At 49.6% G+C, this 13,968-nt stretch overlaps 1 protein-coding gene across 4 annotated transcripts; it reads right to left on the reverse strand.

Annotated features, from left to right (window-relative positions):
* Positions 1-81: 81 nt before the first annotated feature.
* On the reverse strand, positions 82-13,679 carry MASP2 (mannan binding lectin serine peptidase 2). Of its 4 annotated transcripts, XM_016149384.2 has the most exons (11): positions 13,628-13,679; positions 13,308-13,536; positions 12,985-13,162; positions 12,143-12,274; positions 10,015-10,211; positions 9,792-9,939; positions 6,945-7,063; positions 5,559-5,637; positions 3,745-3,879; positions 3,156-3,230; positions 82-1,959 (listed from the first exon to the last, which is right to left on the reverse strand). In XM_016149384.2, exons 1-11 carry the CDS (start codon positions 13,630-13,632, stop codon positions 1,196-1,198), a joined length of 2,061 nt encoding a protein of 686 aa, XP_016004870.2. In that variant the 5' UTR covers positions 13,633-13,679; the 3' UTR covers positions 82-1,195. The 4 variants fall into 4 exon arrangements, 3 of the variants coding, with proteins under 3 accessions (XP_016004870.2, XP_016004871.2, XP_016004872.1); XM_016149385.2 differs by lacking the exon at positions 82-1,959 and having other exon boundaries at positions 2,191-3,230; XR_001597469.2 differs by lacking the exons at positions 82-1,959; positions 5,559-5,637.
* Positions 13,680-13,968: the final 289 nt, after the last annotated feature.

Here is a 13,968-nt window from a genome sequence, read left to right on the forward strand (position 1 = left end):
TATATGTGACAAAGATGCTGTAAAGTTACCTTTAAAAACTGAGTCTTAAGAAGTTGCACTTTATATGCACAGGAGAAATTAGGCCAAAACTCACAATGAATTTTTTAAGTATAGTGGTAACTCTTTGGTTAGAATGAAAAACTTTGTTAGCTATTAACTATTGAAACATTTTAGGAAAGATTAGCCAGCTAAAATGAAATGAGATTTTTAAGGTTAAGTCAGAGCTTGAATTTTGACCTTAGGAAAAAGGAAAGGTCACTGCTTAATTCAGAAGGTGTATGTGATAATTAGGAGAATATCTCTTAATTGTGTATTTTGAGTTCTATACTCAGCTATTGTATAATCTGTGATCATTGGTTAAGTGTACCCACATAATTACATGTTCATTGTAAGGAAAAAAATACTAGGTTTATCTATAACACCACCATTTATTTCCAATGTTGTGTTTATCATATGGAAATATGCTGCATTTGATTCAGTCATCGTCTTAATTTGAAAAATATCGAGATTATGTCTAAGTGCTGGGCTCATTCTCATGACTAAATTAAATTCTTAGCATTGGAATTAGTAGGTCAGAGTTTGCATGCTTGAAATATATTGCCAAATTGTCCTTTAGAAGATTTATGTTGTCTTTGACAATGTGTTATAGTGCTTTTCCATGTTCTTTTTGTTTGTCAACTTGAGAAATTATATCTCACTGTTTTGTGGTATTGGATTTTAATATGGAAATCAGTACCTGGGCTAAAGTATTGATATTCCCATGTTTCCAGTTCATCTGCAAAAAAACTTGTGATTCAAGGTTATTCCTGAACCAGTACTGCTGTGTTATATAAAACTCTTAAAGATCAATAAGAACAAGTACAAAAATAGTAGAAAAAAGTCAACGTGAACAGGCTATTTGTAGAAATGCTAACAAAAAAGCCAAGTACCAAAAGATACTGGACTTTGTAAATAATTCAATGCACATTTAACCAGTGAGTTACTGTTGCCTTGGCAAAGATGACTATCACTGTAATGGTTTATGTCCAGTTGAATCAAAGAGTAAAGGGTGAAAAATTTGCAAGCTTCTCGCGGGTCATTTGGTTTTAATTTTTGAATGAAGCGACAAACTACAGTGTTAATGTGTCTCAGGTCACATTACTTTTACAGGTATTTTATTTTTTAAAGACTCATTTACTGATTGAAGACATAGAGATTAAAAATTGTTCATTATTTTCTTGATCCAGGGAATATAGTTCATGACTTTTGTGTAGACCCCGTATTGATGTGCTTCCCCACAATTAATGGAGCCCCAGGACACTATTCCTCCCACAAACCACCTCCGTGTCTCATTATCTAAAAACACTAGTGCCCCTCCGCTGTCACCGCTACAGCTGTCTTTGCCCCCGCTTTCTAGCCCAGCACAAATCATGTTGTCAGTTACCCGTCCCCCTTGATAGGGCTTCCTCTCGTATGCAGCAGTACATTTTTGATGGTCAACAATTGGTATGTCAACAAACATTAGACTTCTGGCAAGAAAGCCCCTTTGGGTTAATCCCCATCCGGATGCAGTTCCGATGTCATTTGTCCTCATGAAGGACTCGGCTTCTTTTCTTGGCAAGCAAATAGGCATGACGTTGCTATTGATTGCAACTCTGTTCTTCAGTTTAATCAGTGCTATGTCGTTATCAAAACCAGCATCGTGGGTGTAACCTTCATGTATAAAAATGGCCTCTGCCCAGGCTTGTGTGTAATGAGGTGACAGCCTCTTCAGGGCGCCCATTCTGATGTCTAGGGAGGAGGCATCCTTTTGCCCATAGACAGCGTGAGCAGCTGTCAGGATCCAGTCGTCGCGTAAAAGTGCACCTGCTGCTGTAGTGGCACCTAGTAGTAGCAGGACTTGCCAAGGAAAATCCCCAGGCTTTGCGTTTTGTCCTCCGTGTATGCGCCCTTCTGTCCTACGAGTTGATAGTCCACAAACTGGAGGAAGAAGCAGATATATAGAGCCTTTATGAGAACCCAGTGGTGGTTTTCTCCAGTTATTTCCACTTTGGAGTTGTATATATTTAAGGTCGACCAAAAATTACACCATATGAATTGGTTATCTATACAGGCAAGTGAGGCTACCTAAAAACAGCACGGTTCAAAGACCCGATTGGTAATTTTTAGCTCCTCAGAAAATGAGGTGAGTGAAAATTACCTTTTAGAAACTTTTTTTTTTTTTTTTAATGGTCTATCCAATTGGGGAAATTACTTAATAAGGCAACCAGGAATTGTCTGAGCTGATGCGCTGGGCGATGTGCACAGAAAGCGAAAGAAGAACCTTTTCGTTGCTTCTGTTTTCCTACTTGTAAAATGGGGTGTTTACCGTGTAGTTCTGGGAGAAGCAGGAACTAAGTCCACTATCAGGATTTGCAAAATCATTTCGCCTTTGAACATTTAAATGTTTTAAAAATTAGACTCGCCAAGAACCTTCAGGTTCAGAAATTGTTTTTGGTCTAGTTGAATCTTCCAAACACCAAATTTTACTATTATGTTACTAATGAAATACACTTATTGATGTAGCAAATAATGTTTCCTGTTGTGGCAGAATACTTAGATTCAAACTTAAAAACGTGTAAGCTAAGATAGGTTTAAAAAAAAAAAAAACTACGCCAGATAACACAGGAATAATGAACATAGCATTACCCTTCTGATTTTTTTAAAATCTATATTCTATTATCTTCAAAGCCAATTCTGGTTAAAAAAATTTTTTGTTTAAGCACTATTAAAAGGCAAATTGCATTAATGTTTAAAAACGATGTCATTGAAAACAATTGCTTAGGGAAATAATGAAGTTATTAGCTTTGGATTTTAATAGCATTTTTACAGAGAAGAAAAGTAACTCAAAAGAAGTGCTCATGTTTATAAATGAATGGTTCGAGATAATTTAAAAAATCATTTAATTTTTTATGCTCGCCTGGTTGTAAGGCCAAAATACTCAAATGAGCCAGCACCTCCCAACCTCTCCACGTGGAAGCGGGTGATGAGGACGAGCTGTTTGGAAACAATAGCTCGGCCTCAGAGCCAAGTGCCAGAGTTGCATTTCTGCCTACCACAGCGAAAGCCCTGCTTGTACGTACACCCGGTTCTACTTTCCGTCAATTACAAATCCCTCGTATAGATGCATCCATTACCAGGCTCACAGACTGGGAGTGATTTTCCTCCTTTGGAGCTCGTCCAGAATCCATCAGCCTCACACACATATTTACCTGCAGATCATTGGAAAAGCAAAAATGTTTAACTACATGTGTAGGGTGGTTGTCATTTGCTTGAATACCTCCTTGAAAAATGTTGATTCTTGAGCATCAGTGGGAAATAGAGGTGTCTGAATAACCATTTTACATGATTTCATAAATAGGAGGTCTCTGCATTACCATGTTTGCCTGCAAAGTGGAAACCTTTTAGATGTGTAACTTGAATATGTATCAAGATCTCAAGTGCTTAATGATAAGGTTTTTGCCTTGTTAAATTAAACCATTTGGAATATATTGTGTGTTTGTAGTAGTCATTTACTAGATAAGATCTGTTTTCAGATTCGTGCAAATTGACATTAAAGTCACTTCAGCTATAATATTTCACTTAGCTGGTGGGAGAAGTGCCTTTTAATCTTTCGTCTAGCTTTAGCCAAAAATGTTGGTTAAAGTTCATTTTCAGATCATGAGGACTTAGGTTCCAGATGTCACCCACCCCAGCTTTGAACGATTCGTGTACCGCTTTGTGTACCGTGGTCTGTTGTCATTGTGTAGAAGGTCTCATTACAGCGGTATTGAATCACTGCCTCGTATGTGGTCACTTCGGGACCCGTGATGTACTCCACTTGGCCATTGGGTAGGTCATCAGGGGGGCCACAGTCAACAACTGAAAAATGTGACAGGGAGGACTCAGTTTGGGTGTTCAGTTCTAATGTTAAAGAGATCTGGAGGCTGAGATAGGCACTTGTGCCATGGGGTGCTATCAAAGCCCCATTTTCCCCACGGGGTGGATGCCGTCAGTTTCACCTCCGAATGGCGACAACTAACTGCTTTGGTGTGATCTTAAAGCATCACTCATCCCTGTCCCTGACTAAATGGCTAGGTTGAGGAGAATCCCCTCTGGAAGGAGTGGTATGACACCTTTCCTGAAGGAAGAGGATTTGAAAGCACTTGGACTTCTTAGCGCTCTCGCTTCTGAATAAAGGTTTGCAGCGACACCAGCCCCGGGGACGGAAGAAAAGGCACGGCGCATGCGCTGCAGCCAGGCTCCCTGGAAAGGGGTGCCCGGTTGGCCCTGAGAGTAGAAACGGATACCGAACAGCACGTCGAAGGGCTCAGCGTGTTCTTAGCCTTTTCATAAATTGACTTTAGACCTGGAGTCATATCCTTGAACCTGGGATTAGAATTCACACTCGTTAAGACATTACTAATGTGCAATAACTAAACAATTCGTGAGACAAGTGCTATTGGCCTAAAAGTTCACAGACATTTTTTTTAAATGTGGATGTATTTCTGTGGCTTTTAAAAGACGGCATTGAAATAGTTTTCAGCAACTTAATAGTTATATGCCTGGCTCTGTGCCAAGTACTTTGCCCATAACTACCCAGCAAAAAGTGGCAGAATGAGAGCTCAAACCCAGACCTCTGACTCCCGTCAGTACCAGCACTTCTTGGCTGCTTTTTAAACATAAACATAAAAATATTTACATTTCCCTAGGAATTTTGTAGTGACCCTTGCACAAAATGTGCAAAGATGCATGTGCAGTGTATGTAATGGCAAACTGGAAACAATAGAAATCAGACGGACTAACAGCGGCGTGTGACGGGGTACTGCGCAGTAAGAAGTTCGAGTGGCTCTGTTCATGCGGGGGTTGATGCGGGAGGGGGCCCCGCAGTGTGGAGGGGAAAAGCGCACTGCCCTCGGGTTCGGCATCGCACTTTGGTTAAAAAGCGCGAAATAGTGAAATGTGTTAGTATCCGTAGCATAAGCGATCAAGAAGGCGAAAGAACAGACCCCAGACTCTCAGCGGTAGTTTAGGCAAGAGTGGCTTTCACCGTATACTTCCGTAAATTTACATATTTTTCCGATTAACATTGTTTTATAATTGAAAATAAGATGTGATTCTTAGTTCACAAAATGGCAGCACACACCATGCCCCAGTTTGGTGTGTATATGTACATCTATATATGTACATATGTAGATACATAACCCGACATTACAGAAGAAGCCTGTACATGCTTACATATATGTGAGATGTGTGTAATTGGAGAGGTATACACCCAAATAGTAACTATTTATACTTCTATACAGCGAAATTATGAGTATTAAAATAATCCCTACTTTCCATCTTTATATTTGGTACTTAGAAAAGTATTTTTTTAAGATCGCGCTTTTCTAAAGCAAATACTTTTCCTAGTAGCTGGGTTTCATTTTCACCTCTAAGTGCACTACTGAGAGACTGGGGAAAAGAAGCAAATTTGGATTCAAGCCCTGACAAACGGAAGGAGCGGCAGAAGCAGTAACAGCAGCAGAGGCGTTCTGGGAGTGGTGGTCACGTGACCGTACTGCTGCACTCTGGCATCGGTTGGTCCCAAGATCCATCTTTTTGACAGACCGCAGCAAATGATTTCAGGGGCAAAGAACCCTAAAGAGGAATTCAGAAAATATTAATTTCCTGTTTACATCATAAAATCACTCCCCAAAGCTATGCTCCCACAGTAGTTCCTCTTCTAGTGTTTCATGAGATGCCCCCGAGGGGGTCGAGGCGCCTACAGGGCTGGAAACAGTCCAGCTCTCCCTCGGCGCAAGTGCCCGTGTGCCGCTAACGCCTCTGCTGGTTATGTCCCCTGCACGATGTAGGTCATCCTTCAAGGCGTATCGGCATTTTAGGACTCGAATGTTGACCTCTGCAGCAATTTATGAGGTGTATCTTGGTTTCCACCTTCCCCCGAGAGCATGTCTCGCCAGTTTCGGCTAACGTTCAACTTTATATTAAGTGCCAGGGGCTGGGTGGTGGTCCGCAGTTTGGGAAGGGCCAACCCCAGGAGGCACGGAGCGAACGTGTCTGAATTTTTCTAGCTTGTGGTCATTAGCTGGAGATGCCTTCATAAACTTCACGTGTGTGTTCTCAAATGTGTTGTCATCGCTAATACCGCTTACAGAGGTTTTTGACATCAAAATATTCGTCTAAAGCACACTAAATGAAAAGATAGCTTAGGCAGAAGCTTTATGTTTCAAAGGAGACCTGAGTGATTTTTTTTTAATCCAACAGGTTTACTCCAAGGAGCTGTGAAGAGCCTGCCCAAAAAGTTTGCAAAGTAGAAAGTGGCTCTTTTTTTTGATGTTGCCCCTTCACAGGACTAGATTTCATACATATCTAGTTATCATTTCATTATTATCACTTTTTACCACCGGGATTCAGTGACAATTTTGAAGAGCATAAAGAAGACACGTGAATCTCACGCATTTTTTTAAAATTGGCCTCCCTTTAAGCAGCGGCCACTGTTCGTAACTGACTGTACCATTTCCCTGCATAGTTTAATTGTTTTTGGCCCAGAAGTTGTTTGCCATAAAGGTCATCATTTGATCAGGAGGAAGAGCGTCATCTAACTCATGCTGACAGAACAGAGCACAAGCCGAACAAACTTGTCCTGGTGGTTCAGCCCCTTTACCAAGCGCTGCTGTCATATGTGAACACAGAAAAGTCATCCATTTTAATCACTCTCTTTCCAGAGTAGCTTTATTAAAAAAAAAAAAAAAGTAAAATCCCTAAGAATAAAAAGTCCTCCACAGCTATTCCTCTTCTCAGCAAACATTTCTTTGATTTTTATTATTTAATCACAAGCAAAAGAAACTACCGTGGGGACAACAGCTATTTCCCCACATAGATATGTCACCGTTTAAACCCCGCCAGGACCGCCCTGCAGTATTAACTTTGTCTTATTAACTTACTTGCAGAAGCTCGTAGCCAGTCTCGCAGAACACAGAGAAGCTGTCTTTCAGGATGTACTTGGCTTGCACAGGTGAGATTCGGCCATTAGGTGGTGCCACCGGATCGGGGCACGGCAGGGCTGCGCGGAGGAAATCAGGCTTAGCGGTTTCCATGACGTCTACAGCCCGCGAGTCGGAACTGAGCAGTCGAAGTTCTTGATTTATAAATAAGACATTTAACAGGCAAAGAGGACTCGCACAGGTCCTGCAGAGTTCCTAAGACTTACAGCCAAAGGCAAGACGAGGCTCTCAGTTGCTTGTTGTGCAAATGAGGGTTTGTCGCCTTGCAGGGGCAGAGCCAAAGCTATGCGAGAAAGCCCGGCATGTAGTAAGCTAGGTCGGTCACCACCAATGGGACGTCACACCCGCTGCTGAAAACCAAGGGGCTGTAACTTGGAGGGGAAGGCTAGACTCCGTGGGTTTAAGTCACAGTTCTCCATTCCTGGAGGTGACTGTCAGCCTCTCTGAGCCTCAGTTTCCCCATCTGTAGGGTGACAATGGCTGCTCACCTCCCAGGGCTTTTCTGAGTGTGGACCAGGAAGTTCCTAGGGTAGCGCTTTGCTAAGTGCTCAGAAAGAGGGGGCTGCAATTAACCCTCCCTGACAGCTGGTGCTCAGGAAGCCTTGGGGTCCCCCTCCTGGGCACCCGCCCACAGTGCTCAGGCCTCCAGGGAGAGCCTGTCTTCCACTTTGGTCCTCAAATCCTGGCCTGCTGTCACCTCGAGGCTCCAGTCCATCCCCCACAGCTACCCTTCAGCATGTACTGGTCATTTGTTGAGTCTCCTCTTCCTCTCCCAGCAACTGATGTGTGTCCAGGGTGGCTCTTGATCCCAGCAGGCCCCAACCTACAGGGACAGCCCTGGTGGCCCTGTAGGAGCCCAGGACTTCCCAAAGCCACCTCGTACCCAGGCCAGTGCCCTGCTTGTCCGTCTTTCCCACACACCTTAAGGCTCTGTCCCAGCCCCTTCTTACCCACCAGCCTGGCAAACCTGATTCTCCGTCAACTCCTCTGAAGCCAACACTTCAGTTTTAGGAGTTTTATTAATTTGTGTGCAAAAAAAAGGGGGGGGGCTCTAGAGAAAGTAACCTCACAGGGCCATCGGACCGTAAGTCCTAACAGGGCAGGTTGAGGTGTATAGTCCCACCCCCGGGATACAATTCTTTAGTAAAAGGCGTATCTCTGCCTCAAGCAAGCCCTGTCCCTTCTTTCTGTGCATCTAGGGTGACACGCCTTTGAAACGTCCCCCTTCAGCCCCCTCTTTCTGAAGGGAGACCACCCCCAAGAGAGCCCGAGATCTGAACCGTCCCTTTATCTGATCTCTGCCTTGCTTTCTCCCGCCTCCCTGACATCTTCCTTCTGTTTCCTCCTTAATCTCAGCGGCACAAAAGAAACTGCAAATTTAATCTCCAGAGTATTTGAGATCTTGCTCCTCAGCAAAATCTGTCCTCAGTTTTGGCTCAAATATAAAACTTTTCTACAGGTTTGGACGAGCCGAAGATGATACTTAGCTTGAAAATCTAAGCCACCTTCCGGACTTACTCATTTCCCCCCTGGGTTATCTCCCCTGTGTACGTAAGATATACATATTAATAAACTTCTGTTTGTTTTTCTCTTGTTAATCCGTCTTTTGTTTTCAGCCAAGGACTTAGAAGGGTGGAGGGAAATTTTTTTTCCTCTCTGCACATGGAAGGAGGAGAGGTTGGATGGAGAGTGAGGAAGCAGATGGGTGAGTGTGAGGGGATTCAGGCACCCCAAGGTGTGCCTCTGCCAGGCGAATTGTTTTGAACTAAAGGCAACTTTAGCTTCTGGCTCAGGAGAAACTTCTGCCCCTCCCTTACCTATCTAGATTTTTAATTAGGGGCCTTGCCCATAATAAGAGATTATCAGAGATAACTTCTTTGAGACTATCTATAGGGCTGGGCAAACCACTCCTTACCAAACCTGTGTCCTCCCCGCAGTGACCTTCTGAAGCCCCAAGGTGCCTTACCTCATCCAGGGCCCAGAATGTCATCCGGACCCTTTCTCCCTTTCTGCCTTTGAGTTTCTAATGCGTGTGGGACCTCTGACTCTGTGTACGCGAGGTTCCCATGTATTCGTGTTAAATGTGGTTGTTTTCTAATCTCTCTCATGTCTATTTGATTATTAGAAAGAAACTTGAGCATAGAGGAAAGTTTGTTCCTCCCCCACAGGTGGGTGGGTGCCAAGGGCGCCATTCCCTCACAGACCACCTCCACTCAAACCTGCTCTGTCTTCTGATGGTCGTACTATCTTCAAGACATACTATCTCAAAATATAGCATCTTGGCATGTGGAATATTTTAAGCAGGTGTTTGCAAGGCTACTCTGACCTTCCCCACCTCACCCTTCCCCGAGGGAGTCATACACCCTCATGAGAGGTACCCTCCCCATACCTGGAGGAGAGAGCATCCTTATCTCTGAAGCAGAGGAACTAACAGGTCCTGATGGGTTTCCCCAGGTTGCTACCTTCCCCAGTAGTCTATAACCTCCACTATTCCTCCACGACCAGGCATGAATGTGTATAGGTCTCGCTGTTCCTCTGGGTCTTCATTTCCTTCCAAAGGCTCCGTGCCATGGAAAACTTACATGAAATGAACAGGTATGCCTTCTCTCCTGTTCACCTGTCTTTGTCAGTATCATTTTCAGACCCAGCCAGTGATGCTAAGAGGGTCAAGGACAACTTTTTCCTCCCCTGCATTTCCCAGACCTGGCCAGGAAGAGTTCGGTTCTCCATGGCTGCTGGAAGAGATGGGAGCTCTGAGCTTCCCGCCAGGATCCCACTTGCCCTCACCTGTGCTGGTATAATGGATCTTCCAGCCTGTGTGGTCTCCTGACTGATCAGTAATAAAGGTGATGGTCACAAAGTTGCTCTTGGCTTCAATCCTGCCGGGTAATGTCTTCCCACAAAACGGGCCGTATTCCTTTTTGTCGGTTTGAACCTGAAAGCAGAGAAGTCCCTGTCACCTCAGGACCTGCAGGAGTCAGGATGAGGTGGGGGGTCCTGGGGACCAGACCTTGAGGAGGTCGTAGGGACACTGAATTTCGGGGTGCGTCTCCACGTCGAAGGACTCCACGAAGTCCAAGATGATAGTGAACCCCTCCTCCAGATGGATGCTGTAGGTGCAGCTGGAGAGTCTGGGGTACGGCTCGGGGTATTCAGGGCTGCTGATCACCCCGGACCGCTCGGTGAAGACCTGGCCTGAGCACAGGGCTGGGAAGAGGGGAGAGGACAGGGCGGCGTGAGCCTGGCGCCAGCCGATGACTCTGCCCCACCCGTCCACACTCTGTGGTCCGGGCAGGGCTCTGCACAAGGCCAGCCCCAGAGGCGCCTCTAGAGACCAAGGACCCCACCCCAGTTGCTGAAGGGACAATTTAGGGAAGAGGTTTCTCCAGCTTCCAGGCTTTAGCTGAAACAGATGACTCTTGGGTGTGCATCCTCCAGGGGCCCCCATTCACACTCCCAGGGGGGTGGGAGCCCTAAACTGGAGTTCCTGGTGGTGGGGGTCCTGGGCCAGACTCACGCCCTGAGGGTGAGGGGAGTGAGCTAGGTCAGGCTCTGTTGAGAAGGAAAGAAGCAAGAGAAGAGAAGGGGGCGAGTCTCCTTGGGCTGAGGGCCCCTGACCCTGACCCAGCAACCCCCAAGTTCATCCACCATGGCATTTCCACTGATGCCCAGCCAAGGCCAGTCCAGCCTCCCCTGGGTCTCCACCTGGGCTGGGCAGGAGGTCGGGAAGGGCCGCCTTTGCTTGGTCTGGGCTCTGCCCTGGGGGGCGGTTGATTATAAGCTGGTCTGGGACCCTCCTCACTGGAACAGCTCATTCTGCCCTGCAGAGGAGCAAGGCTCATTCATGGGAGGGGTCTACCCCACCCCCAGGCCTGGGGGGACCCAGGCATTGGAGCTGGGAGGCTTCTAGGGAGTGAGGAGTCCCAACTCTGCCTTCCTCCTTGTGGCTGGTCCCCATGGTGCAGAACGAATCCGCATGGATATGGAGGACCAGCCCGACCCCCAGTGACGACCTCCCCGGGCCTCGCTGCCCTGGGTCAGGGTCCTCCAGCCCTGTGCACGGGGCCTGAGTTGCCTTCTGAACAGGAGGTGGTACAGGATGCTCGGAGCTCAGCTCTGGGTACCTGGTACACGGGAGCAGAGAGAGAGCTCTGTCTGCATGTGAACTCAGGCAACCCTCTGCCCCTCTTCAAAATGGGGGTGTGGGGCTGGCAGAGCCTTCTGAGAAAGTAGCCTGTGGCCCTATGGAGGGGGCCGCCCACCAGCTAGGCTGGTCCAGACTGCGAGGAGGGCAGGGAGAGAGGGGAGGGGGCCAGGGTGCACACCACTGCCCTCCCCCGCTTCCCGCCCAGAGACACACAGCAGCAGGTACAAGTGGAGCCAGGTTTATTGTTAGTTCCGAGGGTGGGTGCATGGGGGGGCTGCGGGCAGCAGAGATCTTGGCCCGACCCAGAACTGCAGCCAGCTGGGCTCGCCCTGGCTTCCACTGCCTTGGCCGGCGGAGCCAAAGGGGAGGCTAGAGGCGCTGCTCTAGGAGAGAGAACAGAGACGGGAAGAGACGCTGGGGAAGAAACTGGGGGAGACGCGCGTGGAGGAGGGTGGCAGAGGCAGGGTCAGTGCCGGGGGGGGGGGGGGGAGGTCCCCACGCCCCGGGGCGCTAGCTGGTTTTCTGTCCAGGCGCCTGGGGGGACGTCCTCCAGGCAGTGGGGTCCACAGGGGCTAGCCTGCTGGGAGCCGGGAACCAGCGGCTCTGAGCAGGCCTTGCCCCGGGCCCTGAAGCTTCGTGGAGGGAAGCTTGTGCAGCCACGGTTAGAGCCCCCCCCCCGCACTGCCCCCCCAACTCCTCCACCCTGGGAGCTGCCCCAGGAGGGCAACACGTCTATATGGGGGGCCCCCGGAGCCCAGATGGGCCTGGTGCACAGTGGGGGCTGAATACATGCTGATCCACAAATGAATGAGCCAGAGGGGAACGGGAGTGAGCCAAGGATGGGGGAGGGGGAGGGTTTAGAGGATGTGGCTGACGCCGCCCCGGAGAAGTGCCCGTGGTGGTCTGTCCGACCCCAGGGCAGACCGGCCGTGACCCTGAGGAGGATGGGGGCTGCGCCAGGCGCAGGGTGCCCCCGGCAGCTGCAGCTCACCTGAGCAGGTGCGTGCGTCCTGGTGGAGAACGTAGCCTGCACGGCAGGAGCAGTAGAAGCCGCCCAGGTAGTTGTGGCAGTAGTGGTCGCAAGTGGGTGCCTCACCTGGGGGCACTTGGCACTCATCAATGTCTGGGGGAGGGGTGGGCCAGGCAGGTGGTCAACAGGGAGGGAGAGGAGACAGCGCCGGGCCTGGGCTCAGGCTCAGGCTGACCTGAGAGGAGCCTCCCTGTGCCCTAAGGTGCCCAGCCAGGTGCTAGAGGCCTAGGGTCATTGCCACCTCCCTGCAACGCTTGGAGGGAGAAGTAAATAACACCTCTTAAAACCAATAACAGGATAAGTGTCCTGCTCAAGGTCCCCGGCTAGGCTACTAGCCTAGCGAAGGGAGCAGCCAGCAACCAACCGAACCCAGTGGAGAGCGGGCGGGGCCACTCCGCAGGTTCCGCGGAACCCTTACAGCGGCCTAGCAGGAGCAGGGAGGTTGGGCCTCTTGCCCAGGCTCACACAGCTGGTCCCCGTAGGAGCCAGAAGCTGAAATTGAGTGTGAGACTCGAAGCGCCAGGCTCTGAGCACTCTCAGCTTAAGTGCCGATCTGTGAATGGGCTCGCTCAGCCCCGGCCCTGCGCAGGGCAGAGAACTGGAGCCCAGTTCTGAGCTGAGGTCATAGCGGTTATTGATATTTGCATTGCAGGGTGTGTCAGAAGACAGAGGATTCTCTCCTGGTTTGGCAGGAGTCCAGCCTCAGGGAGGTGGGGAGTCTCAAAGGAGTGAGGGTGGCCTGGCCCAAGGCAGAGTTGTCCCCGGTGGGTCATCTCAGCCCCGCAGGCCTCCTCCCAGCTCACCCTCTGCTGCGTAGAAGGCCTCGAAGCCCGTGAACGGCCCCTCGTTGGAGTAGTCGGAGCGGAAGGTCACGTCCAGGCTGGGGCCCGGTGAGTAGAAGGTGTCGTTGCCAGGGGCCCGCTCCGTGTCTGTGCTCTCCTGCCCGCATAGCGTGGCCAGCACTTTGCTTCCTGAGCTCAGCTGTGGGGTTAGGGGTCACGGGGAGGGGTGGCGAGACCCAAGCCTGCCCACCCCACCTCCCGCCGGAGCCAGATCCCACTCTGGCCCATTCCTGGGGACCTCCTGGCTGGAGAGAGGGACTGGGCGTTCCCCGCCTGGGCAGCACCTTGACGAAGTCGTACTCGCAGAGGTAGGAGAGCTCCAGGTGGAAGTGGGTGAAGTAGAGGCGCAGGCGGTAGCCGGGGGGTGCACTCAGGGCCCAGCGCTGCTCCTGGTTGTTGGCATACTTCCCTGGGAAGCCGGGAGACGCCAGGCGCCCAAACACGGGCTTGGGCCACTGCGGGCCGGTGGGTGTGGCTACGGAGCCACACAGCAGACCCAAGAGGACCAGCAGCCTGAGGGCGGCACAGGAGCCAGTGAGGCCCTGGGGGCCTGCTCTCGCCCCGCACCCCTGCCGCCAGGGAGGCCCTGGGGGCTGCCACCCACCTCATGGTGCTCCCGTCCCGCTGGCCAGGCCCGATCTGGATTTGCACGCTGTCTCACCTTTGATCTGTTTGTCTAACACCTGGCCCTGACCCCAGCGGTCCTGACCCCGGAATTCTGGGAATCGACCCCATGCCTCCTGCCCGCCCCGGGAACAAATCCCAGCTCTGCCCCCACCTACCCTCTGTGTTTCCTCCTCCTCGGTGTGTGGCCTCCACAGGCACCTGAGTCTCCAGGGCGATAATCTCCACGATGATGCTCTAGGTAGAGATGGAGGAATGTTCGCGTGCACCTCCTTTTGCTCCCTCCTGAAACCCTGCTGTGAGAGAGAAAAGAGAATGTTT

This window comes from Rousettus aegyptiacus, unplaced genomic scaffold (genome assembly GCF_014176215.1).
Source record: "Rousettus aegyptiacus isolate mRouAeg1 unplaced genomic scaffold, mRouAeg1.p scaffold_m13_p_1, whole genome shotgun sequence".
Classification (NCBI taxonomy): Eukaryota; Metazoa; Chordata; class Mammalia; order Chiroptera; family Pteropodidae; genus Rousettus; species Rousettus aegyptiacus.

Coding starts and splice junctions, on each gene's coding strand:
- MASP2 (XM_016149384.2), bottom strand. Junction 13,163..13,307: donor GCGAGTACGACTTCGTCAAG/GTGCTGCCCAGG, acceptor CTAACCCCACAG/CTGAGCTCAGGAAGCAAAGT. Junction 12,275..12,984: donor GGCCTTCTACGCAGCAGAGG/GTGAGCTGGGAG, acceptor CCCCTCCCCCAG/ACATTGATGAGTGCCAAGTG.